At 48.0% G+C, this 26,830-nt stretch overlaps 1 protein-coding gene across 9 annotated transcripts in view; it reads left to right on the forward strand.

The window, feature by feature from the left end:
• Window positions 1-25,872, forward strand: part of LOC142051929 (collagen alpha-1(VII) chain-like) — a 120,540-nt gene extending 94,668 nt beyond the window's left edge. For 4 of the 9 annotated variants that reach the window (XM_075081710.1, XM_075081700.1, XM_075081701.1 and 1 more), the window contains 13 exons: window positions 6,640-6,720; window positions 7,412-7,465; window positions 7,812-7,865; window positions 8,637-8,699; window positions 9,056-9,118; window positions 10,545-10,661; window positions 13,580-13,657; window positions 14,877-14,930; window positions 16,283-16,331; window positions 19,736-19,903; window positions 22,797-22,868; window positions 23,503-23,673; window positions 25,543-25,872. In XM_075081710.1, the coding sequence (XP_074937811.1) occupies window positions 6,640-6,720; window positions 7,412-7,465; window positions 7,812-7,865; window positions 8,637-8,699; window positions 9,056-9,118; window positions 10,545-10,661; window positions 13,580-13,657; window positions 14,877-14,930; window positions 16,283-16,331; window positions 19,736-19,903; window positions 22,797-22,868; window positions 23,503-23,673; window positions 25,543-25,556 (1,038 nt within the window). In that variant the 3' untranslated portion in view covers window positions 25,557-25,872. Of the gene's footprint in view, window positions 1-6,639; window positions 6,721-7,411; window positions 7,466-7,811; window positions 7,866-8,636; window positions 8,700-9,055; window positions 9,119-9,218; window positions 9,669-10,510; window positions 10,662-12,918; window positions 12,996-13,579; window positions 13,658-14,876; window positions 14,931-16,282; window positions 16,334-19,735; window positions 19,904-22,796; window positions 22,869-23,502; window positions 23,674-25,542 lie in introns of those variants that run through there. The other 5 variants (XM_075081703.1, XM_075081702.1, XM_075081706.1 and 2 more) reach the window with 5 other exon arrangements.
• The last annotated feature ends 958 nt before the right edge of the window (window positions 25,873-26,830 follow it).

The raw sequence follows: 26,830 nt of genomic DNA on the forward strand, positions 1-26,830 counted from the left end.
AAAGGAAGGAATAGGAGGGGAGGGAATACCAAAAGTTGACTGGTCCTTCTCCTCAGGTCATGGAAATACGAGCAGGTTCAATTGTCTTATTGCAATAATAAATATCAGTATTTTCTTAACCTATTCCCCAATTATGCCTCATTGTGTGTGAGTGGGCGACTCTCAGCAACTATCTGTTGCTGTGAAGGCTCCACAGCCGTTTAGCACTGCCTACTAATTACTGGTCACGGCTGTGTAACTATTTACAAGACTCTAATCCAGTCTGGTAATTGCTCACTGAGAAAAAGGCTCTCATTCAATTAAGTATTTCAACCCCTTCCTAACTGCAAACAACCTTCCGAGCGCTTTGCCAAAGCGACGAGGCTGTAACGTGCTATAAGACCTCAGCATCTGGGATCACCGCACGTAGGCGTTGGATCGAGTGCATTTTTGGAATTGTGTTGTTGTGAGCACCTGAATCCGTAGGTGACAACGTCAGTAGTAGCGCGGGAGCCGTAGTAGAGTAGAGAGAAGACGTTTGTTGAGGCTGCTGAGTGCAAAGGAAGCACAGCTGGACTCCACCATCCTGGCCAGCAACCATCCAGTCATGGCTGGATGATGTGCTGTTTTCTACTGGCACCCACAGAGTGGGTGCACATGATACAGTTAATGACCAGAAAGTGGTATCTTGTCAATCAGTATCTGAGGAAAGCTACGTAATCTTTGTTTTGGAAATATTTAGGGATTCTGCTGGTGCAGGTTAATGCTATCTGTGCTGTGCTTGGAGCTAGACTGAGATAACAGAGCTTGCTTTTGGTCCTTCATTAAATTTCTAAAATTGCAAAAGTCAGATCAGAGCTGGGGCTGTGTTGGAAGAGCCATGATATACAACATCCTGGATGAAATTCTTCTGACCTCAGGTTAGATGTCTGCCATGTTCACTTTCCACACCGGAGTGAGCCGTGCTCAGGCTTGTTTTATTGGCAGCCTTAGGGTACTCTTAGAGCATGATTCACATCATCTATCTCAGACACCTGTGTTAGGATGCAACATCCTGATGTGCACAAATCCAAGTCTCACTTTATCTTCGAAGTGCTCACGGATACTTTGATTGTTTTTTCCACAAGTTATTCTGGAGAGGCAGGTTAGGCTGTCTCCTGAATCGTTCGCCAAGTCCTTTTCTCCCCTTTTCTTGAAGACAGACACTACTTGGTCCAGTCTACCTGTACCCAATCTGTTCTATGCAAAGTCTTAAAGGTAATGGCTAGCAGTTCTCATTTTCCTTCAGCTCCCTCTAATTCCAAAATTTCATATCCACAAATTGCCATCAACTCATTGCAAAAGTTTGATGGTGCCTTTCTGTCCTGCTGAATTCATTCGGAGTGATTTAATCAGCTTCTAAAAAGTCTCATCCATTTACTCTTTTGATTAGGTGATCTGTTGGGTTTCCCAACCAAGCGACAGCATTTGTACCTTCTCCCTGTAATCATTATCTGAAGAATTTAAATGGATCTAGTTGACTTTACAACTGGATCTCAAGGCAAATGAGTGCATTCTTGATATTCAAGACCTCCTTTTTCCTCTTTTCTAAAAACACTGCGCTCTTTTACATTGATATTGCTGCCATGTTTCACACTTTTATATTAATATTGCAGCCTGTGTTATGCCTATCAAGTTGTAATCTGGATCATGTATTAAGGCTTCCAGCTCCTTTTCTTTATTTGCCATGTTTTGTGCATTAATATACTGGCAGATTAACCCATTAATCTCACTAAGGCTCTGTTATGAATATCCCTTTCTCCTTTTCTTGCCATTACTCCCTATTTTGGGTTTCCAGGGTCTACAGCTACCAGTGTGCTACTAGTTTTCAGTCCTCCTCACTAGGTGTACAGGTTGGAGCTCAGAGATGTACTTTATCTATTATAACCTTGGCTCTATAGTTGGCCAACAGCCCATGGATCCTTTCCCTCTGACTGAGAAAGCCAGGGTCTGTGTGGTATCCCCATCCGCCAGCCATGTCCTTATTCCCAGGGTCCTGCTTCAACTTGCCTAGAGAGTGGGATACCCACCAGATCCCTGGACCTTCTGCATTTGCTCTCAGAACCATTTCTGATGTGCTGCTTTCTTCAATGCTTCCCACAGCATATCTGCCAAAGCCCATGTTGGAGCAAAGCCACCAGCGTGTGAGTGAGAGGAAGGATGGGAGAAATCCAGGATATTTTGGTCCACACTGATCATTGAGAGTGGTGGAGTTCACAAGGCATGAAAGCAAAGCTGTACATCTGAAGCCAAAGCAAGAAGTGAGAGCAAATCAGGGGATTCCGGTTGCCACTGGGATGATCAGATGCTAAATATGGCCAGTCCAGGAAGGCTAAAGAGGCTAAAAGGCACTCTTTTGCCACCATTACACAGCACAGTGCTACAGTCAGAAGCAGACAGCACTCTGCAGGATCTGAAAACTAAATCACAGAATGACAGAATCCCAGACTGGTGGGGGTTGGCAGGGACCTCTGGAGCTCACCCCGTCCCACCCCTGCTGGAGCAGGCACCCCCAGAGCAGGGGCACAGGGCCGCGTCCAGGCGGGGGGTGAATGTCTCCAGGGAAGGGACCCCACAGCCTCTCTGGGCAGCCTGTGCCCCTGCTCTGGCACCCGCACAGCAAAGGGGTTTGGCCTCATGTTCAGGTGGAGCTTCCCGTGTTCCAGCTTGTGCCCGTCGCCCCTTGGCCTGGCGTTGGGCACCACTGAAAAGAGCCCGGCCCCATCGTCCTAACACCCGCCCTTCAGGTATTTATAAGCATTGATGAGATCCCCCCTCAGCCTTCTCTTCTCCAGGCTGAACAAGCCCAGGTCTCTCAGCCTTTCCTCACAAGGGAGATGCTCCAGCCCCTGATCCCCTTGGCAGCTCTGCGCTGGCCTTGCTCCAGCAGTTCCCTGCCCTTCTTGAACTGGGGGGCCCAGAACTGGCCGCAGCCCTGCAGGTGTGGCCTCACTGGGGCAGAGCAGAGGGGGAGGAGAACCTCCCTCGCCCTGCTGGCCACACTCCTTTTAATGCCCTCCGGGACACCCTTGGCCTTCTTGGCCACAAGGGTACATTGTTGGCTCAGGGTCACCTTGCTGCCCACCACGATAATGATGGACATCATTATCATGAAATGATAATCAAGGCCCTATAACCCAGAGTATGGTAGGCATGGACATCGTTATAATCAGGAATTTGACTTTACCATAGATATTAAGAGCATAAGAGCTCTTGATATAGGTAAGAGTGGTGGGTAGACAACTCTGAAGAGGTACCGGTAAGAGAGCCCTACCCATCGGCTTGCATGGGGACTTTATGTGAACTCATATGGCATCCCAATTCTCCTGCCTGCTGAACAGTGGGCCATTTCAAGCCAGAGGAGAGAAAAGGTGGGGTATGGGGGTCTGCCCTGGGCTTGACAAGATGTGCCCCTGGCCACTCAGAGTAGAAAAATCCATCTCCTAAGAAGTTCTTGCCCTGGGAGGGTGTCTTGATGTATTCTGAGTACTTCCATCCAGGCTGGTCAAAGGGAAGCCAGATCTGGCCACAGGTGGAAATCTCTGCCCATGATACCTTGGAGGCTTTACAGCAGGTCATCAGGCTGACACATCTCTGAGATGTAGTGCCTGAGAACAAATGTTCATTACAGCTATGAGGACCAGTGGCAGCTCCCACACCAAGAAAGGATTTTTGGGGAGGACGCTCAGGACTGCAGCAAATAATTGTGGGTAGGACAGTCTAGACAAGACACAGCAGGGAAGGGATAAAAACACAGATGAAGCTCTGAGGTTGAGACTCCCAGCTACTTCATGTGCATCATCCCATCAAATATTGAGCACTGAAGCCCAGGAGGCAGGAAACCTTTTAGCAGGGGTTGCAGCCTGTACCATGGTTTGGAAATACATTAGACCTTTGATGTGTGTCTTCAAGGAGATTGATCCTTTTGGGGCGTGCTGATGGGACAATGTTTCTGCTGACGGGTTTCACACTTTCCCAGGGTGACCCAGTTGATTCCCCAGCTTGTTCATCTGAGTGTAAATGATAAACCTGGAGACAAGGCAGGCTCCTCCCTGGCTCCAGTCCAAAGCTCTGCGGGAATTTGTGCCTGGAAGCAGAGATCCTCGGCTGCTCAAAGATGTCTTTGCGTCACAGCCAACGCTCAGGACTTATGACTAAGCCTTTGCGTTGCCGTGCCTTCGTGGTACCTGGTGCCTTTGCTGTTAAATGAACCCTGTTCCAGCAACACTTTAATAACAAAAACAAATAGCAAGAGCCATTTCCAGTACTCAGCCAGTAATTGCCTTTAAACTGCCATTTTACTAGCTTTTATTGCCCAGCCTTTATTTGCCTGGCAGGACACAGAATGTAAATCTGAGGGAACAAATTTCCATTCAACTTCTTTCCTTTGCCTAGTGCTCAAACATTTTCCTCTTCCTCACTGTTTTTTTTTTTTATTATTATTATTGTTCCTATTCCTTCTTTTTCTTGTCCTGGGTACAGATGGCCTTGAAAAGCATCACCTCTCTGACCTGCTTCCCCCACCGCAGCTGAGGCAAGTTCAGACCTGCTGTCATGTCCAAGCTTTATTATAAGCCTTCTAGTCCATATGACAAAGTCTCTTTAGCCCATGATGTGTAGGACTCCACCTATGGTGAGATAAGACCAAGGTCAAAAACTTCCTTATGTTTACTGGACTGAGTAGGCATGGCTTAGACCCAGCTACCTTTCAGCCTATGAGCACATATTTTGAGCTTAACTCTTCCTAGAGCCATTTGGGCTCCTTTCAGGCCAAGAGCAGGCAAGAAGCATCTCATGGTCTGAAGCAGACAGAAGAGCGGGAAGTTGCACATGAGCAGTTGGGGAAACATCTCTCCTTGACACAGGAGACACTAGGGACAACTAAGAGAAATAATAAAGCTAATTGGGAGATCTCTAACTAGTGTCAGGTTCCATCAGGATCAGGCAGTGCTCAAGAATAAGCTTTTTAGCCCATCCCTTTGGATACAGGTGTGCAAATCCCTTCCCAGACAGATCTGTACCCAGTTCAAAGCTATCTCAAAAACACCAGGCACTTGAAGGTATCCTGGGCTTGTGAGATTTAACCATCAAACCAAAAGGTTTATTACCCTCCAAGCAAGCAATCTGTCCTAGCAAACAGAGAAACTTTAGTTAGCTGTGTTTTTTATGGTCCATTTACTGCCCCAGATGGAACTTTATATCGATCATGTCAATAAATAGTTACTAGTAAATAAAAAGCTTGCATGAGATGTTTGTGCCTGATGGTGTAGGCAGTGCTTGAGGAATGCGGGCTTTACCTGATGCAGATATCACCAGCAGAGCCACGGAGGAGCACCTGGTTGGCTCTCAAATACTCCTGTTACTCTGAAATGTAAAATACGTTGAGGCTTGGGGAGGGGTTTGAAGAAGCAACATTTCCCAGAGGAGGAGCTGAATTTTTATATCTGGGAATAAAAAGATAACGGGTCTGTCCTCCCAGTCTGATCCACCGTCAGGGGCAGCACTGTCCCACCCATACGCCTCTGGGATGTTTGTCACCATGATTGTGTTTGAAGTGCCAGTTTGTCACTGAGAGGTGGAGTAATTGGAGAGGTGAGGAGGCTGCTTGGCATACAAATCTGGTAGCTGATTTTTTTTTTTATTTCAATAAATATGTTTCCTTTCAACAACCCACTGCAAATTAATTCCAAGTGGAGAACGCCACTTGTTCATCTCCTGATCTGCTTAAACAGCCAATTCATTCTCCTCTGAGTGAGCTGAGCCCTGTGCCATCAGTGTCTCAAGTGGGGATAAATCCAATTTCATCTCACATACAGGTTCTGAAAACTGCGGTCAAAATTGGCCAGAAAGGATGAGTAGACTGTGGCAGCCTTCGGGGGGAGTGGGGGGAAGGTATTTCTAGTAGCTTTTAGCTCGCTGTTGAAACAGTGGGAGACCCCGTGCAAATTGGCCCCGATGTTGGAGGTGGCTCCGATGTCCCACACTGAGCTGCGCTGCAAAGTGGCTCCACAAGCTGAGAACCTCCAACGTGTAGCAAAAAAAGGTGTCTTCTTGGGGGAGCACCTCTGTCCAGCATTGCCCACGAGGCTGGGCTGGATGAGGATCTCTCTTTTGGCTCTCAACTCCCCAGGTGGCAGATCTTCTCTGAACTGTAGCTGTCAGCAATCCTGTGGCTGGATCCACTGATTCACCAAATGAAATTTCACCACCCAGCACTGCTTTCCTCGACTGACTGGATGGGAAGCAGCAGACCCAGTGCACCCCTCTAAGTCACTTGCAATGTGATGCTGCCTGCTTAACGCCCTTGTTCCTATTTTCAACTGCAGCCATTGACCACCTCAGTGTTCTTGGCCCAGGACTACTCTTTAGCTACCATGTGCTTCTACTTCCTGAGCTGTAATTATAAATAAATCAACTCACATAGCTGCATTTGCTGGTGGCTTGCAAGCCCATGAGGATTGGGTGTTAATCCCAGCCTCAGTCTCGGTGCTAGTATTAGGGTAGCTTCTGACCTCTTACTATTCCGGGCTCTTACTATTGAGTTTCCATCCTGATGACTTCCCCCATCCACCTCCCTGCAAGGGCTGATAGAGAAATTCATTTTTCTTCTCTTTCTGGCAGGGTGCAGCAGGTCTCGATGGGAAGAATGGAAACAAGGGAGCCAAAGGTGACAGAGGTCTTCAGGGGCAGAAGGGGAAGCCGGTGAGTAGTGGGAAATGACACGGTTCGTTTGCCAGGTAGAAAGAGGTTCCGTGCCTTTCTCAACCCTAAATTCATTTCTGCTCCCACACCCTACATGACTCATTACTGGAGGCAGGTTCTTGCTTAGGGTAAGTCTTTCCCAAAGAGAGATAAAATCAATTCCTAAACCACCTGGAGAAGTCTTTAATGCACATCCTGGCCTGATTTTTAGGATGTGCCAGTCTCTGGATGCCAGCAGAGCATCTGTCCATGTCTCTAGCAATAGGCTTCTAAGTTTTCCCATGTTTTTCAGCATGAGTTTTCCTGTGTTACTTACTAAGGCCCAAATCTCAAGTTCCTTCATGTACCAAGTCCAGTTCTCCTTGATGCTGACCTGCCTGATGGAGAGAGCAGGGAACAAAGCAATCATTTGCTAAAGCCCTTATGAACCTCGCTTTCCTGGGACGAGCTGAGTCTCTGTTACAGTAGGATGCCTTCCTTGCCCCCAGATAAATTCCTGCACATGGATGGGACTTTGGCCCCTTATTACTGAAAACACATCTCCAAAGTGATGCTCAGTGGGAACATGTCTTCACTTTACTTTCTGGAAACAAGCTGAAATCTGCTGGTTGTTTTTCTCTTTTGTTTTTGCTTGAGAGAAAAGGAAAAAAAAAAAGTATTTTGGGAGAGAACATCCTTTTTTTTTATATAGGGAGAGAAAGGTGATCCTGGGACCACTGGCAACATCGGGCAGAAAGGAACAAAGGTAGGAAATGGGTGAGATCCTGTGAAATCTCCATCCCTGGAGATATTCAAAAGCTGTCTGGACATGATCCTGGTTAACCAGCTTTAGGTGGTCCTACTCAGGTAGGTGAGTTGGACAAGATGAGCTTCAGAGTTCTCTTCCTACCTGAAACACTCCATGATTCTGTGAAATAACAGAGAAGACAGCTCAAGCTCCAGGCTGTAGTGGGGCTGATGGGGAAAGATGCTGTGGGCAAGGGAAGCACTTGTAGCACTACATCAGGGCTAACCTTGTGCGCACACAGTGTTCTTCCCTTCTGCCCTCAGTTGGATTTATCATCAATGCCCATCATCTGCTTTATCCTTAGGGCTTACGAGGGCTCCCAGGACGCATCGGTGCTCCCGGAGCCGAGGGCATCAAGGTGAGCTCAGCCCAGCTTTCCATCCTGGTCTAGCTGCCCCCGGTTCCAGCAGTGTTTCCCACTCATCCCCAGGGTAGCATCATGCATGAAGAAGCCACCTTAACTCTGGCAGGAGAAGTCCCTCCCGGTGGCACGGGGCTGCATGCTGCAGCACAGGGGGACATGGCCATGCAGAGCAGGGAGCCATAGATGGGGAGGTTTAAAGGCTTGCAGGGAACTTTTTCATAATCTGGGGTTAAAAAAAACAAAAACCAAAACAAGCAGACCCTGCCCAAATCCCCTCCTGGTCTGTGGCTTAGCAACTGCCTGGACTCAATTAGCAATTACTGCTGGGCACATCACTCCAATTGTCAACATCATTGGTCCTTCCTCTATAAACAGGGATAATGACCCTTAATGGTTTTTTTTATGAAGGGTTTTGAAAAGCTTGATAAGAAGTAAGGGAGCCCTTGATAGCTGAGCCAATGGGATATATTGTTATTGTTATTGTTGTTGTTAATATTTTCCTCCATCAGCCTGGCCTATTGGGTAAATGAAGTACTGTTCAGTGAATTTCCCACCTACTTTCATGTAGGTGGGCTTGGAGTCAAGGCAGTCTAAAATTTATACTGCTCTGAAGTAGGTCTTTGCCTATACTTATTCTTTCTATTACCAGGAGTGTCATCATGTTCCCTCTCAAATACCACTTACCTTGCCATTTTGGAGCCAGTTTTCCCAATGTTTTGGGGGTTGTGTGGGATTACAGCCCATCCACTGCTTTTTCATCCACAGGGAGAAATTGGCAGTCCTGGAAAACCAGGAATCCCAGGATCAGATGGACCATATGGACCAAAGGTGACTATCTAAATTATGCATCCGTCTACAAGTTTTTCCTAAAAGCTTTGCAAATGCTGCACAACCACCTCTGCAACGTGATTCTTTCTTTCAAAGGGTACAAATGGGGTTATTCTGAATTTATTCCTCTAAGTCAGCATAGATCTGAGTGAAGATGCTTGGAAACCTGGGGCGGGGACCTCTTCACTCACCCCTGCAAGGCTCAGTCTCCTTGAGTACCACCGATGTGCAGGATGAGACACCCTGCTGGGTCACTCAGTAAATGAAATTTTAATCTGAAGGTGAGATGGTTTATTCAGCAAATTGCAACCTTGCCAAGTCTGCATTGGCCATGATTTTATCTTGTCTCCCTCCAGGGTGAACAGGGAGCATCGGGAGATGATGGTGCCTCGGGGATTCCTGGGGAGAAAGGAGAAAAGGTTAGTACTTGCCAGACTGCATTGAATGGCCATTTATGAAAGAATAACGCCCACATCCACCAGGTTGCGTTAACAAAATTATACACTTTCTACATCATAGGTACCCTTTCCAGCGGGCAGATGTCAACTGTCTGGAGCATTAAGGCTGGGACTGCAGTTGGAAAGGGCAGGAGAGGGAGGTCTCCTTAAATTCACCCTCTGCTGATATACAAAACCCCAGGAGGGTGCCTGCTTAGTATGAGGAAAAGCCATCCAAACCCTTGAAGTGGGATTAATTGTCAGAGTTTATTCAACACCACCATGCCCAGGGTAAAGGGTGCCTGGGATGCTGCGGGACAGAAAAAGTGGATAATGCTGCTGCCTTCTGGGCACGTTGGCCATGTGAGTGGGAAAGGTCTCCAAGCTGACCCACTCCCAGGGTTTGCTCAGCTCCCTGAGGAGGCCCCACCTTGATCACTCCCCATTGATATTCCTTCTCTGCATTGCTTAATTTTCCATTTTCTTCCCTAAAAGAACAAGTCTAAAATTTGTACCTTTCTATGGAGGGAAAAAATGGGGTTTCAGTTGGAACAGTAACTGTTTGGAAAAAATAAAAGGCAAACACACAGTAATCCCAGCAGCCTCCTTCAAGTCTTTTGGCATTTTGTAGCCCCTCAGGCCTTTCTTATGTTCAGCTCCACCATCTGGTCTCCAGCTCATTTGCGATCTTAAAGAACTTCTTACTTACATTGATAACAACTTTTCTGGTCCACGTCCCCTGATGGTCATCTGTGTCAACCACTAAGGGTTCTTCTCTTGTCAAGCAAGACCTCTGGCTCGCTAGGTCTCTGAGCTGTGAATGGTTGTAGGCTGGGAGATTATTTCTGCGAAAATATCACTCCCTTCTTCTCTTGTTCTTATCCTCTCCTAGAAACACCTGCTTTCAGCCACTGCTGAAGGTTGGGTGTAGGGCTGACTGGAGGTCTTTCCTTCTGCTGTGTTTAATGGGAGCCTTTTCTGTTCACAGCAGCTCCAGGAGAAAGCTCAATGGTACAGATGAGTAGGATATTTATAGGACAGCTCTTGGTAACTCCCTTTTTCCTCCTCAGGAGTCACTGTTTTTTCCAGGGTTACAGACTAAAAGATTCTGCTTACATATTCAGGGAGAGTGGGGCATTAGAAATTACCAGGTGTTGTCCTAGAGAGGGGGACATCCATGTCCCCAGTCACTGAGGCACCTTCTGGGAGAGTGAAGGTGGAGAACAAAGCTGGAGTGATCTCTGCCATCCTCCCGATGCTCTGTAAATAGCACAACAGCAAAGTAAAATGTAAAGATTCTCCCCTTATTGCCAATGCCATAAAAGTGCTTGGATGTTTGACTGGACCATCTTTAAAACAATTTGTGCTTGATAGAAGGTTGGAACTGCTCTCTGTCGGTGATTCTCAGGGAGCCAAGGGAGTTCCTGGCTTGGGAGGCTTCAAAGGACAAATGGGATTGCCTGGGAGGACTGGAGCTGCTGGACCAGCTGGACCTCAAGGGCCACAGGGCGAACCAGGGCCACAGGTGAGCAGCAAGTGGTCTGTAGCATGCCCTGGACCCTGGCAAGATCTGGTGTGAGGAGGGCATGAATGATAAGCTCTAATAAGCTGGCTTCCAGGAGGTCTAGTTTTCTCCTTACCATATTAATCATAACATACACGAATAAAGAAAAATCCTCTCCTCCCCCTCCCTTGCAGCCAGGCCTGGCCCTCCCACATGGCAAACATCATCATGACCCCTCCACTCGCTAGAAAGCCTTATGCTGGGTCTGCCCTAGTGAGGATTCATCCACAGTCAAGTTCCTCCATGAGCAGGAGAAGGTACAACGCTGCCCTAGACCTCACAGATTTATCTTCCCAGGGGAACTCTGCTTCAAGCCTCTTCCCCAGCTGCCCCCAGGTGGTTGTACCTCACAGCCTCATGTGACGTAGCACCCCAGATGTGTCACCACATGTCACCATGTACACATACAACCCCCTCCTATAAACTGGCACTTGAGGTCTTTCACGTTGAGAGAGGATGACTGCAAAGTCCACTGTCTTTCTGTGGGATCTTGGTCAACTTCACCTCTCGGTGCATTTATCACCAGAGATTTTTTTTTCCCTTTCCTCTCTTCTTTTCCTATCTGCAGTGTAAGGTGCGACCTCTCAGTAAAGAACGGAAGGCTGATAATTTCAAGTTAGCAGGGCATCAAGTGCACCCCCCCCGTTGCTAATTATCTGGGGAGCAGGATGCCAAGGTTTCAGAAGGAGCTGGTGGCTTTCAGACCCCATTTGTGGGCCACACTTAATAAGTGTCTTTGCATGCAAGACATGCTGAGCACCTTTTGAAACGTAACAGAAAGGCTTGGAAATGAGACATGCTAATATTGTTTATGAGAAGGAACATGCTGCCCCCAGATTCTCTGGTAATGAAGAGTGTCTTGCTGCTGCCAATACAATGCGGAGGGACGATGCTAGAGATTAATGTTAATCACTCGCCCTTAGATGGCATCCATTAAGTAGCAAAGAACTTTTCAAGCAAAAGAGGTCTGGAAATTAAAATACCCTTCTCAGTTGTGCTAGTGAGTCTGGCTGAGTTTCAGGTTTGGACAAGAGAATATATAAATTAACATGAAAGGATCAAGAACAAAAGAAAAGCTGAAGTTGGGTAACTACCTGGAAGACCAACTGCTTCCCATAAGCTGTCTCAGGGATAGCCCTGTTTTAACTCCTGGTGTCCTGTGTTTCACCCTTCAGCGATATATCCTTAAATAAGTATGTGTAAGAATTTAATCCTCGTATATGTGTGTATATATATGTGTGTTTGTGTGTAGAGACTGCATGTACACACACACACACATATGGTTTGTAAAATACTTGAGTTTTCTGCTAGGTGGGAAGTAGATTGAGCTACTGATTTGAAAACAAGGAAAGGAGGTAGAGACCCTGGCAGGATTTTCTTCTTCAATCTGCCATGCCCTGCTGAATTATTTCAGCCAAATAATCCAAATTCCAGTCACCAGTGATTATCCTTCACCAAGTGAGAAGCACATTCAACTGCATGGAGAATTTAGCTGATCTGTAGCTGCAGCTGACAGTTCAGGGCTGTGCTGGTAAAGATACACAATGAAAATTGCTTTGGCTTTTGAGGATAGAGGTTGAAACAATTTGGACCCAATTTTGTGTGAAAGTCTGAATGAGTCTGGACCTCAGTAGATCAACTCTCCTGGGTCTCAGAGATCTCCCTGTCCTAAGCCCCCTTGCACGACTTCTGACTTGGGTGGTATAAAGGTGTCTATGTAGGCTCTAGTGATTCTTACCCTGGTTTTCCCCCATACAGAATGAAGAGCATCACATGTTGGGAAAGTCTGTATCCTTCTCTTTGGAGACACAAAACAAAAAACACCCAACACTGGGTGTTAAGTCTTAGGGAAGAAGTGATTAAGGAAGGAAAAATGCAGGTGGTGCAGCAAGGTCCACGTTGTACTTATGGTCAGATTGAACATCTGTCTTGTGTCCTGAGACAGCATCAAATAAAAGCTTGACTTAGAGCAATCTGCTCCGTGGTACAGGGGCACAGAGGATGCTCTGGGTCTCCAGAATTGTTCAGCAGCCTACAGCTACAGCTGAATCCCACCCAGTGCTTCACCACTGACAGGCTGATTATAGGAGGACTGCCCCCAAACCTTCCCCTAAAGGGGTGCAGGTGTAGAAAGACCCTTCCAGAACAATAAAAAATGGACTAGATTGAGCTTCAGACCATAAGCAGCAACATTGCTCTTCTTTCCCTTGCTCCCCAGGCAGTACCTTGCAATGAAAAATGTATCAAAAGAATCACAGAAGGGAGGAAGGAGCCGAAAGTACAAGATACCCTCATGTATGTTTAAAAAGGCTGGAAGTTTTTATATGAGCAGTTACAAGCACTGCATGCTTAGAAAGCCATGTATGAGATAATGAATGGCTTTTGTTTGGATGCTGATTAAATAGAGACTGTGAGATGCCACTTTCTACATCCACACTGCTACTTGTCTTTTCCCTAAATTAAAAGAGAAAGTCCCTGGGTCTGAATTGCAGCAGCGAGGCCACCTTCATTTCTAATGTGGGAGGGTATTATCTCAGTCTGCAAGCCCTTCTCCTCCTGCTGAGACTCCATTTCTTAAATTAGTACTGGGACAGAGTGTCAGAGAGAGAAACCTGCCTTCTGCCCCTGCAGCATCCATCCTTTCTGTAGGGAGGGACCATAGGAAATGCCTCAGGGTTGTTCAGGGCAGAGGGGGCAAAACCCAGGGCTCTGACCCATCACATCTGATCTGTCTGGGGAGCATCTGAAATCCAGAGAGCTCTGAATATCTTCTACTGGTGCCCAGGTTGGGCTTTAGTGGGAAAACCCCAACCAGTGGCATGCGATATCTCCAGAGGGTGCTCTGGCACTGCTAACTGAGCTCTCCTCTTCCTCTCTAGGGTGCACGAGGGAAAAGAGGGAGACCTCAGCTCTGCCTCAGGGGACCCCCGGGCATGGACGGGCAAAAAGGAGAAATGGTCAGTATGGGGACGAGGCAACCTCACCTCCCGCTGAGGTTCCTCACCACCCTGCAGCAGTGCAGAGCTCTGCATTGGGGCTGGTTGATCCCTGGCTCTTCTCGCTTGCATTTCTCGGCTCTCCAAATTTTGCGACAGCAAAAACAGAGAGACCATTTTACCCACAAGCACCAGACACTGGACACAGGCAATGCTGCCTACGCTTCTGCCTGAAGGTACCTCCAGCTGGGACAACTGCTGTGAGCCCTGTGGGCTGCCAGTTGTTATATAGAAGACTTCTTTGGGAAAACATCATATTTTGGGCCAGCACATCCTCAACTGTGTTTGGCAAGGCAGACCAGGATTAAAACAATACTCAGTGCAGTACTTCAGTACAGAGGGGTGATGCTCAGCCTTTTAAGGCACATCAGAGTATACAAATAAAAGCTTGCTTAATCTCAAGATCCCAACCTACAACCCATGTTCTGGACTGGTCCCTATGTTCTGCAGCTCCTGCCAACACTGACTTAAGGCTTTTTGCATTAAGTGGTGGCATAGCTCCATGTGCTGGTGGAGGGTAATGTGATTTCTCTTCATGCTCCAGCCCCCGTGAGTGAGCATGGATTGAGAAAAATGACCATCATAGCTTTAATTTAGATACTTCTTCCTGTGTTCCTTTTCCTTTGATATTTTAAACTATTTTTAATCAACACATCCAGTTCTGAGCAGAAAATTTTTCAAGGTATTTTCTCCTAGGAGGCAGAAAGCCCTGTTGGCAAACCTCAGCATCTCTCTGTGTTTCATCTTTTCAGAGCTGGGACTGCAATCCCTGTTGCAATCTTCTGCCAGGTCTTGTTCCTAGAGGTTCTCTGGAGGCCAGATCCTATCTGCTCCTCTACTTCAGCCTTTGTGGTTCCTTACAAACTGCAAAGAAACCTGACTGAAATGATAGCTGGCAACATCCTTATTGTTTGAATAGAGCAGTGCTCCCACAAAGTCTGGGAGCCTACACCCAACTCTCTGATGCTTTCTTTCTTGCTTCCTTATATGTGGATGAGTCTAGTCCTTTCTGCTCAGTGAGCTACTCACAGATAATACCCCTAAAACTTATGAGAAAACATGTAAGCCTTTCCCCGTATCCCTTCCTAGCACATCCTTTCCTCTCTAAGGTGCACTTATTCTTGCAGCATTTAATGATCAGCCTACTGAGCTTTTGTAATGACTTAAGTGTTTTTAACAGGGTGAAAATGGTCTAGCTGGCCAGAAAGGAGAAAAGGGAGATCCTGGTCTTTCTGTGAGTACTTTAGCCCAAGATCACATCCTATTACACAGACTTGAATAGACAAAATAGGGCAAACTGCCCCTAAGAGGTGTAGGGGAGGAGGGAAATGCTGATCAACAGATTCATTCAGAGAATATCCGGGAAATGAGTGTTGGCCATTACCCAGAGACATCAGGCGTACATAGGCTGGGGCAGGAGCAGTGTTGCACGGTACAATGCCAAGCCCAAACAAGGACCCAGAGCCCGAGGCATATTTCCCCTCTCCCATCCTCCCCATGATGTTTCAAACTCTTGTTTTGAACGTCATGTGCTTGGCAGATAGGCTCAGTGCCAATGCCACAGGGCTGATCAAATACAAAGAAAGAGCAGAAGAGACATTTTCAAAGCAATTAGGGAGCTGGCATTACTGCAAAAGCTACTGCTCTGGGTTTGTAAGTCCTGAAGAAGGAGTGTTTGACCCATATGGGTTAGGGCAAAATCCCTGTTGCAGCTCCCCTAATGTTAGCATCTCCATCCTGTTGCCTGAGCAAATGTGTTTTGTGCTGCTTGACTGATACAACACAGTACTTTTGTCTTTCCGGTGTGTGGAGGCCAGGCAGGATTAGTTTTAGCATGGGCGTTATGGGCAAGGGTGCCCTATGTGTGGGCTGCTGAAGAGCCCAGCTCCCTTGCGTAGTAAGTGCCCCAAAATTTGTTATCCCTACAAGGGCTAAGAGGTAGTGACCACATGAAGCGCCGTAGGACACCAACTGTCGGACATGGAAGATGCTCAGCTGAAGCAGAGGCAGTTGGCTGGCCCCAGGGTGAGGGATATACTCAAAATCCTTGAGACCAGATGTCTCACTCTGTGGGGAACATCATTAGCTGGTAAAAAGACAAAATGAGGCACATCTACATCTCATCTAAACCTAGTGAAACCTGCACTATGATTTGAGCAGCCCTTTGCATGGATGCAGGTGGGTTGATGAAGTTTTCCAGAGGTAAGGGTTATCTGAGAGACCTTGGCTTCAGGGACAGTGCCAAAAGGGTGGAGAGACTCACTGGAAAGCCAGCCTGGGCTTGAGGTGTGCCATGGTTCTCACATTGGGCTGGTGATCCCAGCACCCCATGGCCAGAGGAGCTGGCTAGGGGATGGCCATAAATTTTCAAAAGGAATAATTTCCCTGTTGAGCAACAAATCTTGAACCAAGATCCCTGTGATACCAGACGTATGTCTCTGATCTCAGCCATACCCAAGCCGAGGTGGTTTCACCAGAGACCGCCTCCACTGAGACAAGCAGGGTTGGGATGGGGCACAGAGCAGAGGGAGATGGTGTTGGGGTAGAAAATCACTGCTAACCTCTGCTTTCCCCCCCATGGCACAGGAGGAAGAAGTGAAGGAGATGGTCAGGAGCGAAATAAGAGGCAGATGCGGTAAGTCGGCCAGTGAGCCATGCTCGGGGCCACTGCTCTGACACCTGCCAACAACTAAATTGGAGCAATTTGAGTGCTGGCACATGCTGGCTTAGCAGAGCAAATATCACCCCATTAGCAGCAAGTGGAGGTGCGTCACCTCTCCACACTCAGAGATGAATGCGGGCTTCTGGGCCACGAGGTTTCTGCCGTAGTCCTGACCTTCTACTCAAACTCTTAATTTTTTCCCTTTAAACCCTCTCTCTTCACATTTCTTCCCCCATGGTTTTGTCAGAAAGATTTCCTCCCTGGTCACCTCAATTTCCCCACTGATTGGCAAAAGGCGCTGGGTCACAGGGGAAGGTTTGGAGCTGCATTTTGCCCAGTAACAACATTTTCATTCTTGTCTACTTCACGGCACTTCTTGACACACAGATGTCTCCTCTCCAGCAGTGAATAACTGCCAACCAGCACCACAACAGTAACAAAAAACACCACATTTGGGGATGGTTTTACTCCAGAATCCCAACATCACAAGGGTGTCAGGCTTTTGGAGTCTCGCTTTCCTTGTCCAGAGAGTTGCCCCACTCCTGCCCCAATCCCACCCCACTCCCTGGGCTCTGCGTATGGCCAAGGAGGGTTTGGGTTCACCACCATTTGCTAAGATGCTTCAGCCATTAAGCTGGGGTCTGCCATGAATTATTTAGAACACTTAAGGAATCTCCAACAAAGGTATTAGCAAAAGTGGGTTTAAAACAATTTTGTAAAAGTGCAACTTGACAAAGTTTGATGGCAAGGTTCACTCAATTACTGCATGGAAGAAATATACTCGAGTTCCACTCGAGTGAAAATGATTCACAGAGACCAAGGATGCAAAGAGTAATGAGGGAACTCCCACTGAGACACGAGGTTCAGAGTAGACCCCTTGCTTCCTAAACTCCTGATGGACTTTAGGTGCAGGTAGGTCCAATCTTAGTCTCAGACTTGGACAACGGTTTACATCTAATGGAAGAAATACAAAGAGTAAGGAAGACCCTCCCTTTGAGTCATGAGGTTCAGAGTAGACCCCCTTGCTTTCTAAACTCCTGCTAAATCTTAGGTGCAGCTGGGTCCAATCTTAGTCTCAGACTTGGACAACAGTTTATGTCTAAGGGATTGTGCATGCAAAGTTTATGTAATGTTTCATTAGCAGCAATTTGGCACGGAATCAAAGCTACCAAGACAAAATCAAAGTTACCATACTACAAGGCTACATGCGATATCAGTCGCTTACCAAAGATCTGTTGCTGGTAAAAGGTCTCTCTGCCTGAGGAGCAATCTTGAGAGGTGTCCTAGCTCAAGGGGAGATCACGGTGCAGGTGTCCGTTCATCATTTAAGCTCCCATTGTGGAGGTCTCATCCATATGGTCCATGGAGTCTGGAGGGCCAATCTGCCAACCCCAAGGTAGACCCCCATGTTCAGCAAGGGGCACATCCTCTGTGCTTCAGGCAGGACGTGGTTCCTCCATGTCTTTGCCTACATGTGGGCAAGTGATTCAGGGTCTAGTTTTTCCATGGGAGGTACTGAACCAGGTTCTAAATTTCAGCTGGCCATAGTAGGTTTTGAAGACATTCAGCTCACATGAAAGCACCTAGGGGAAAATTTCCAACTCTGGATCTGATCCTCATCCCTGGGTGCTGCTCTAGTTGCCCATATATAAGCCAGATTATGTATCCTTCTGGGTTGTCTCTGTGGGCACAGGTGTCTCATAGGTCTGTGTCGTGTCCATCAACCCAATTTTGATGCCTTGATTGGCCTGGGACATCTTATCTAACCCGAATGTTTCCCACAACATTTCAAGGCCTAGAAAGGGTCCCTCACCACAGCCTGTTTTTAATGTTTTAAACAGAAATGGACAAAGGAGGAACTTCAGAGCAGCAATTTGACTCTAAATTGCAGTGAACTTTTACTCGAGGAATGGGTTTGCTTTAATTTTATTTCATAACTGTTACATTATATATTTTTTTAGCCTTCATAACACATTGTTTCATAGTGTACAAAAGCAGAGCACTTTACAAAGCAAGGACTTTCTAAACAGAGGGGTGGGTCAAGAAACAGCATCCTTGCCCTGGATGTTAGAAGCCAGTACAGTCGTAGGTGCCTGGAGTAGCTGGGAACACTTTTGGTGTGGGATATTTCTAGTTACACTAGACATGAGGTAGTCCTTTCTGGGCTTCGTTTCCTCTTCTGCTCTGTTTAGAAAGCAAATCTGTCAGGGTAGAAATTATCTCTCCCTGATGTTCATCCAGCGTCCCATACCTGGGACGCTGCCCTTGCCCCGGCCTCCATTTACTTCTGTAATGTAAATCAGTCAGAGCAACTGAATCCTGCACAGTGCATGCTCTTGGACAGAGCAGCCTGCATGCTCCTGCAAAGGACAGCCCTCACTGAAATGTTTCGCCATCGTGATTCTGGTATTACCCAAGAGCCCTGCCTGTTATCTGGCTGGTCGATCCTTCAGCCAGGAGCATGTGGTCCTCTCCATCCCTCATGCTCAGAGCATCATTTGGGTAAAACAGTAAGTTAGTAGAAGGAAGCAAAGCCGGATCAAAACCACAGTAGACACACCACAGAGCATTAATCTGGGATGGATTCAGTTTGCTGGTCCACATAGCTTCAAAACAGGTTTCTGGGTTAACTTTACCCAGCCAGGCTCCGCTAGATCTACTGTCCTTTACCAGCAAACTGTACATCCACCGTAAATCCAGAACTCCTAAAATACCTGCTCACTAATGTGCCTGCCAGACTGGTCCAGATCACACTTGTCCCTCAGGGCACTGAGCATCAGACCCAGTATGAAGGATGATGGAGCCACAGCCTCACACACATCCAGATGTACAGCTGGACACGCATAACTTAGCTAACTCTTTTTGTGGGTTCCCAGCCTTTTAGTAAACGAGCCTTACCTGAGAAGTTTGGCAACACTCAGCATTTTGGGCGACCTATCTCGTGGAGATGCTGAGCCAGCAGCATTTAATTATCCATGTAGGTTTGATTACTGACACTGGGAACAGATCCATGCAGCTATGGAGGTCCCAAGGAAGCCCAGCAACACTTCTTGGGAACCACTTCCTCAAAACCAGCTTTTATTCTGAATGTTTATCATATCCCCTGCTCCCTTTCTTGGGAAGACAGCACAACCTCTCCTTAATTGCTTGCCCCTCTCTAGAGTATATGTGATGTGGAAATAGGTTTCCTACCTTAACCGCGTACCCCAGTGGTTTGTAGGCTTTGGCCAACGAGACATTGTGTTATGACTTGTCTCTCACACTGTGTTGTGCAGTGGCAGTAATTTTGTTGAGCTACAACCATTTATTGAAGCATGGTGGCTTTCTAACTGTGGCTCCAGATTTCATCCTCGCTGATCCAGCAATTAAATCCACAGGTCTGGAGGCATCTGAAATCAACAGGCAGCTCCAAGGGTATTTTCAGCCTCGGGAACACACCAGAAGGGATGGTGAAAGACAAGAAGAAATGCTTAACAAAACTCAGAGCATGACCGCTTTGGTGGCTTTGGTGAAGCCCTTCATGGAGCCACCTTCATTTATTGCAGGTAAGTGCAGCTGCATGGCTGCATGCTTTCCATCTTCTCAACCATGACAGCTGGTATCTTCTGGAGCACCTCGTGAACCCAGTGCTAAATCCTCTTCCCTGGGACTGGGCAGAAATAAGGCAGTGATGGGATTTCCAGTGAGGGCTCCCACACTGCCATGCCCTGTGCAGGTCAGTGGCTCAAGGATGAGGTGAGCCAATGCCCCTGGAAGAGGTAGTGGGTGAGGGAAAAGCCAAATATGTGTGGCCTCAGTGATGATCACCACCTCCAAAAGGATGCATTTTGAAAGGCTGGAAGGAGGTACCCGTTTTCAGGCTGATTTCATCCCCTTCTCCCCACCATGTTCTTTGCAACTTCTAGTAAAGCTTTCTACCAGCCAGAAATTACATCTCTGAGACCAAACACTTGAGCTATTACAGACTATTTCTGCCCAGGGCCTCATGAACCCTTTAATGGGTAAAGCTACTGATTACAGCTAATGGGAAAACAACCAGCTCTATTTCTGTCCCTTTGTGTTGCCCAAGAGAGAGGGGGAGTGAGAAGGGCCAATGGCAGGACAAATGCAATACAGACCTGCCTGTAGACAAACACCAGTGGGTTTGTCATACAAACACCAGTGTGTCATCCCCTCACACTGCATCTACCTCTACACCAGGCACGTGGACGGGGCAAAAGCATGATCCAAGATTGGCCATGCTTTTAGGTATGAACAACCTCCCCAGTTTCCCAGTAGGATCTTGAGCAGTGCTAGGCAGCCGAGGTGCAACTGTCATTTTTGGGGAGGAAGGCTGCTCAGCCATAGGGGGGTGAACTATGTCCTGCTATTTGTCCATAGGCTGGACAGGGTGGGGCAGTTTCAGCTGCATTTCAGACCATCTACCCTTTCTTCTGACCATGAACCACTGTAGTGAGCATTATGATGAGGGAATGCTTAGCCCAGGATTCATGCTGATGAGCAATACAGTCTCCTTGGCACAGAAGAGCTACCAGTTGAATATCATCCTTCTCCTGTCCCGACGGGATAATGGCTTGTGGGTGGCTTTTCCAGGCCCCACGGGCCTTCCCATCTGGTGGGATGCTGATGGAGGCAATAAGCAGCCTTTGACATGACTGGTTTCAGGGATTTCTTGGTAGTTCTGCTGTAAATTTTAGCAGCAACCTCGAAATGACCTTCACCCAGAAGGATCCGTAAAAGCTGCCCTCCTCCAGGTCCATCACATCTTCAAATCCATGCCACAGACACCCATGGACACTCTGACTTGCTCAGCAGAACTTGGCTTTGAATCTTGATTTATGGGAGACAGAGAGTGAAAACTTGAGAGCCGTGAGGTTGCTAAAGAGTTTAGAGGGGAAGCTGTATGAGAAGCAGCTAAAGTAAGTTTATTCAGCCTGAAGAAGAGGAGTTTAAGGGGAGACATCATCACAGTCTGCAGCTTCCTCCCAAGGGCAGGAGGAGGGGCAGGGCTGGTCTCTGCTCTCTGGTGACCAAAGCCAGGACCCGAGGGAATGGCAGGGAGATGTGCCAGGGGAGGGTTAGGCTGGGCATTAGGAGAAGGTTCTTCCCCCAGAGGGTGGTGGAGCCCTGGCACAGGCTCCCCAGGGAGGCATCACGGCACCAAGGCTGGCGATATTCCAGAAGCACTTGGCCAAGGCCCTCAGAACCCTGGTGTGAATTTGGGGTGTCCTGTGCAGGGACAGGAGTTGGCCTTGATGATCCTTGTGGGTTCCTTTCAACTCAGGACTTTCTATGATGCTATGATTCTACAATGCAGAAGGACTAGTGGGGAGGAATTGGGGATTATGGGCTTGTTTGTGGAAGGCTTTCTGCGCTTGGCTCTCAGAGGTCAAACACACTGCAAGACAGGGCAGGACTGAAAAGGAGGCAGAGTTCAGACTCATTTCTTGCAATTCAGCAAGTCAGAAATTAAGATGTGGCTGCTCAGATATGTGTCACCAGGAGGAGGAGGGTTGAGTAGCATTGATGGAGCTGCCATTGACACAGGCAGGAGGACAGCATCAGTGCTTCAGCTCAGAGAAATAAGTACTTGCAGGGCCAGATGCATCTCAGCAGAAGGGAACCATCTAAAATGCAACGCCCCGTGCCAGTACTGTTGACCTACAGTTTATGTGCGTTGACCTTTATTACCCATGATGGCCCTTTCCCTGAGCTTTGGGAAGAGTTTTAAGTCAATCCCATTGATGATGACCTCCATTTTCCCCATGTAATCTGCTAAGGACCGAACTGATCCCTCAGATCCAACTAAGACTGGAACTGGACCCCAACCATCGCCACCTTCCTCCTGACCACCCCCAAGACCTCTGTGCTGTACATCGAGGACATCATCCATCTGGGTTTAAACTCATTTTATATCAAGGCAGCATTTGAGATCTGGGTGGTTTCAGATCGATGGGGCTTTCCACATGTTATCGAATCACAGCTGTAGCCGTCGCCAGCCGACAATCCCATTAAAGCCCAGGTTTGAGGCAGGAGGGCTCATAAATCGCTCTGCTAAGTGATGAGGGCGGATGGGCACTCTAAATGTTAACAGGATTCTGCAGTCGGAGGGTTATTACCGCCAGATTACAATCGCTCCTGGCTTTTCAAAGCTCGCAGATTTACAAAACTCCGGCCTGACATTTATCTCCTGCAAACAACTACAAATACTTCCATTTTCTCTGACTAACACCCAACCTTTCTGACTGAGTTGTTTAACACCATTAAGAGTTTTATTGCCACCGGTTTCTCCCTCCCCTTGCCAATTGCTCTGTGACATTTATTAAGAGAACTTGTTAGCCGGTGGAAAGCCATGTAAGGCTCCAATGATCTATATTTAAATGGTGGCTAATTTGTTTGCGTGCCCTCGTTACATCTGATTTCCATTTGCTTCCCCAGCAGCTCCTCGTGCGCAGCAGATAACGGGTCCCTCTCAGCACAAGCGCCAAGAAGCCCACAGTCAATTACCAGGTGAAATGCACTGAATTAAGTGACATTTAGGGAAGTCACTTCCCGGGTGGGAAGTGCTTTTTGGCATCGAGATCAAGGGGATGCAGCCCTGAAAGAGTTACACATGCCAGCAAACAGAGGCTCAAAACTCAGTTTTGGGCTGGGCTTAAAGCAGCTGCTTTTGCCCAGGGCGTTGAGCTGGTGGTGAACAAACCGGAGGGCGTTTTCACCCAATCCCGATCCTGTGTTGTCCAATCCCACCAGCAAAATGCACAGTGAGAACACCCCAGACAACACCCCGAATGCAACCACCCCTGCAAAGCACCCCCCGACCAAGGCCCAGGGGTTAATTGCCCCCTTGCAAAGGTCGGAGGCCACCATGAAGGGCACTACAGGGATGGGAGGTGCCATGGAACAACAAGGAGCCTTGTGCTTGCCCCATTGTGGAAATCCACTGCCGGATGCCCATCCTTGGTCCTTGCTGCCCCCTTTGCTCTGCCAACCCCTTCATTTTGGGCTAAGACACTGACTGTGGGGCAGTGGAAGTCCCTGGACCAGCCCCACACATTTTCCAGGGGGTGATGGGGGTGGCAGAGTGTGGCCTTTTCCCACCTGGGTCCAACACACAAGTGGTGGGGCCATGTTTCCCTTGCAGCCCCCTGTCTGCAGCCGATGGACGAGGGTTCCTGCCAGCACTACGCCCTGCTCTGGTATTACCATGCAGAGGCAAACGCCTGCCGGCCCTTCGTCTTCGGGGGATGCCGAGGAAACAGCAACCGCTTCGAAACCAAGTGGAAATGTGAGCGGCGGTGCAAAACCTCAGCAGGTAAAGCAGCCCCTGGGCCCTCCAACCCGCCTTTTCCTCCAACCAGGAGTAAGGTCAAAGCAGGAAAACCCGTCCATTGTCTGCCCACCTCCATTGCCTTATGGTGCCCCACCAGGACCAAGGGAGGACTTGGAGGAGTGCCTCTAGTTTGAAAGGTCTCATTCCCTTCCCACTCCCAGCTCACTTTGATCCTCCCCAGCCCTTCCTAGGAGGTCCTGGACATCTCCTCCCTTGGGCCACATCCACTGGTGGGATGTCGGTGGACCTGTGGGTGATGAGGAGGGTCCACCTGGGCACCAGTACTGGGTCCTGATAGTTTGCACACCTCAAGCTCAGTAACCTTGTGCCTTCTGGGGTCTGAGGTTTGCAGGAATTTGGGTGCTGGTGCCCTCTGAACCCCAGACTTGTCCCTCCAAGCACCTCTCTGGCATCTCCAGAAACAAAGGACTCTGGGCAGTGCCTGAAGCTGGTAGAGCTGCCCTAATCTAGACCAGTTTATGGGCAGTCCCAAACACCCCTGCATTAGGATCACACCTCATCCAGGGGTTCAATGGGAAAAACTCACTCCTGGAAGCCCAGCTGGGCTCCCATTGCCAGATATAGTGTTCATGGGGTCAGTCTGTGTGGCTCTTCCTCAACTCCAGGCATGCGGTAGCTCACCACAGGGGAAACGGGTTCCTGCCAGCCCTGACATTAATGCAAACACTATTGCTGCCGAGCAGTGCACAAGCTGTGGCTGAAACTAGTCTTCCTAAGGAGATGCTCCTCTCTCAGCCTTTCCTCTGCACGGAGGCAACCCTCTAGTCGTCAGGAGAAATGCATTAGTTCTTCACAAATCAGTAAAAAAATAAAAAAATCTATTGAGGTCCATCTTCTCTGATTTGGAAGGCTTGTTAAAAAGGAGGAAGAAATTAAAGGCGGAGATCTATAATTTCAGGTTCATTTCAGAGTTTTCAGGTGGTCTGTATTTTTTTGGTTATTTTTTAGATGGGCATCTATTATGCATAAAATTAAGACCACTGCACAGGCTGTTATCATCCACTTAAATCTTTCTGATATGCAGTGGACTTTGCACAGCTCAGGCTTCCTATTCTACAAGGAAGGAGGCAGCGTAAATATTCATTGCTCCAAGTCCAGTTTAGGACAGGCAATGCCATCCTGGAGAGTTGAAGTGCTCTTTGGGAAGAAGGAGTATGTATTGATTGGCTAGGAAGGAGGGATTTGCTGCCCCAGTGCGGCCAGCCCAAAATGAGTGCCCTCTTCTCTCCCCACCCCGTCCCCCACCACGAGGGTTAGCATCACTCTTTGGGGAGCCCATCCTTCTTCATTGACCATAAGGGCAGTCAAGGTAGACCAGTTGGCCCATTTAGCCTGGTCAGTGCCCATGTCTGGTGGCCTCCTTCTTTGCAATGTACTGCCTGAGGGGAAGCCACTCCCAGTGCTTTAAATCCAGTCCCAGCAGCACCAGGTAATAAGAGAACCTCTTTCCAGCCAACGCTTTACCCCAGGGCATAAACATTAAGAGCTAGCGTAGGCTTCACAAAGCAGCTGTAGATGCCTCCAGCACTGTGTCTGCACTGACTTTGTGGGGAGAAGAAACCACTGGGGAGTGGGAGTCATCCAAACCCAAGTCAAGTCCGTGTGTCCTCTGCATGTCCTTTTCTCCTGACTGACCCTAAATGGTGCCTGGAGCTCACCGGATTGGGATATTTGCTTTATGGATGTCTGACGTGTTGTGACATGACCTGGCATAGCCAATCCCGTTGTGTCAGGGACCTCTCTGAGCATGGGAGGTCCAAGAAGAAGCCCAAGCTGTAGCCAACCTCCAACATCCCCTTTGTTTTCTCTTTCCTCGCTTTCAAAAACCAGTCAGAGGGAGGTGATCGGCTGCAATTGCCATGTTTAAATAAAAAAGAAATGGAGCTGCGAGAAGTGTCTCCTGGACATCTTGGAGACTGGACAAGCAAGACAAACCATTAATGTGAAGAGGCAAAGGATCTGTGACAAAAGATGTTGGAAAACTGTAATTATGAGCAGGAAATAAAGTGGTATGAGGAGAGGGAAACATCTGATTGCTCAGGAAAGCAGAGATGTCCAGAGGTTCACAACTGCACCGCTCACCCCATAGGACTACTGTGCAAAACCAGGTGACACATACCCCTGAGTTTATTTTTGTAAAATAAAAGTGTGTTAATGCCACTGTGTATAATTCTAGCTCATAATTCACCTGGAAGCAGTAACCCTTTGAGAAAGGCAGAGAGCAAGCTGGGAATTGCCATTACCCCATGTTGGACCGGGTAGGCAGGTTGAGCCCTGTCCTGTAGCAGATAACCTTTCAGCTCATCCCTAAACGCCCCATGGCCTTTAGCAAGTCCCACCATCTCCTTCACCTGACCATTCCCTGGGCAGGTTAAGAGGAGCCATCTTAAACTGTATGGTAAGAAAAAAATAGGGTTCAAAACCAGCCATGGCTTCTCCCTGCAATATGCCACCCGCAAGTCTTGGAGGCATTTGGGGCTGCTGCCTGGAGAGGTGTGGAAATCCAACAAGTGGGAGGGTAAACCTCTGGGTTTTGGTGGCCACACGGACCCAGCTGAGAGGGGTTCTATCCAGTAGTGTCTCCTCCAAGCACACATCATGTGGCAGCATGGCAGCCCCTGGGAAGGGTCACAGCACCAACAATGGCACAGAAGTCCCTCCCAGCTTTTTAGATATTTGCAATTTGCCAAAGAGGCAGCAGAAGCCAAAAGCTCTGCCTTCCCCAGGAGTGAGGAAATTGCTGTTGTGTTGCAACCAGGTAGAAAACAAGGTGTCTAAAAATGACACCTCTCAGGTGTGGCATGGGTTGGCTGACCATATCATCGCTGCCCACGCTACTCACTTGGCAGGGCTCTCTCCAACATATTGGTGCTGGCATTTTGGGCTCCCAGTCCTTTGCCCAGGGAGCTCTCCTGTGCCCTGGCAATGGGAGCAACCACGGGTGCAAAGCCTCCATTCACCTCTCCATAACAGGTTCCCAATGCATATGCCCAAGACTTCTATAAACTGTGGCTTTTCTGACCCATATTGACAAAATATGTTTTCATTAAAGAACGTACATTGCATTATGTCTTCAAGAATTGCACCGGGAATTGCCTTTCTTCCTCCAACCACCTTT

Source organism: Phalacrocorax aristotelis, chromosome 1, assembly GCF_949628215.1.
Source record: "Phalacrocorax aristotelis chromosome 1, bGulAri2.1, whole genome shotgun sequence".
Taxonomy (NCBI): domain Eukaryota; kingdom Metazoa; phylum Chordata; class Aves; order Suliformes; family Phalacrocoracidae; genus Phalacrocorax; species Phalacrocorax aristotelis.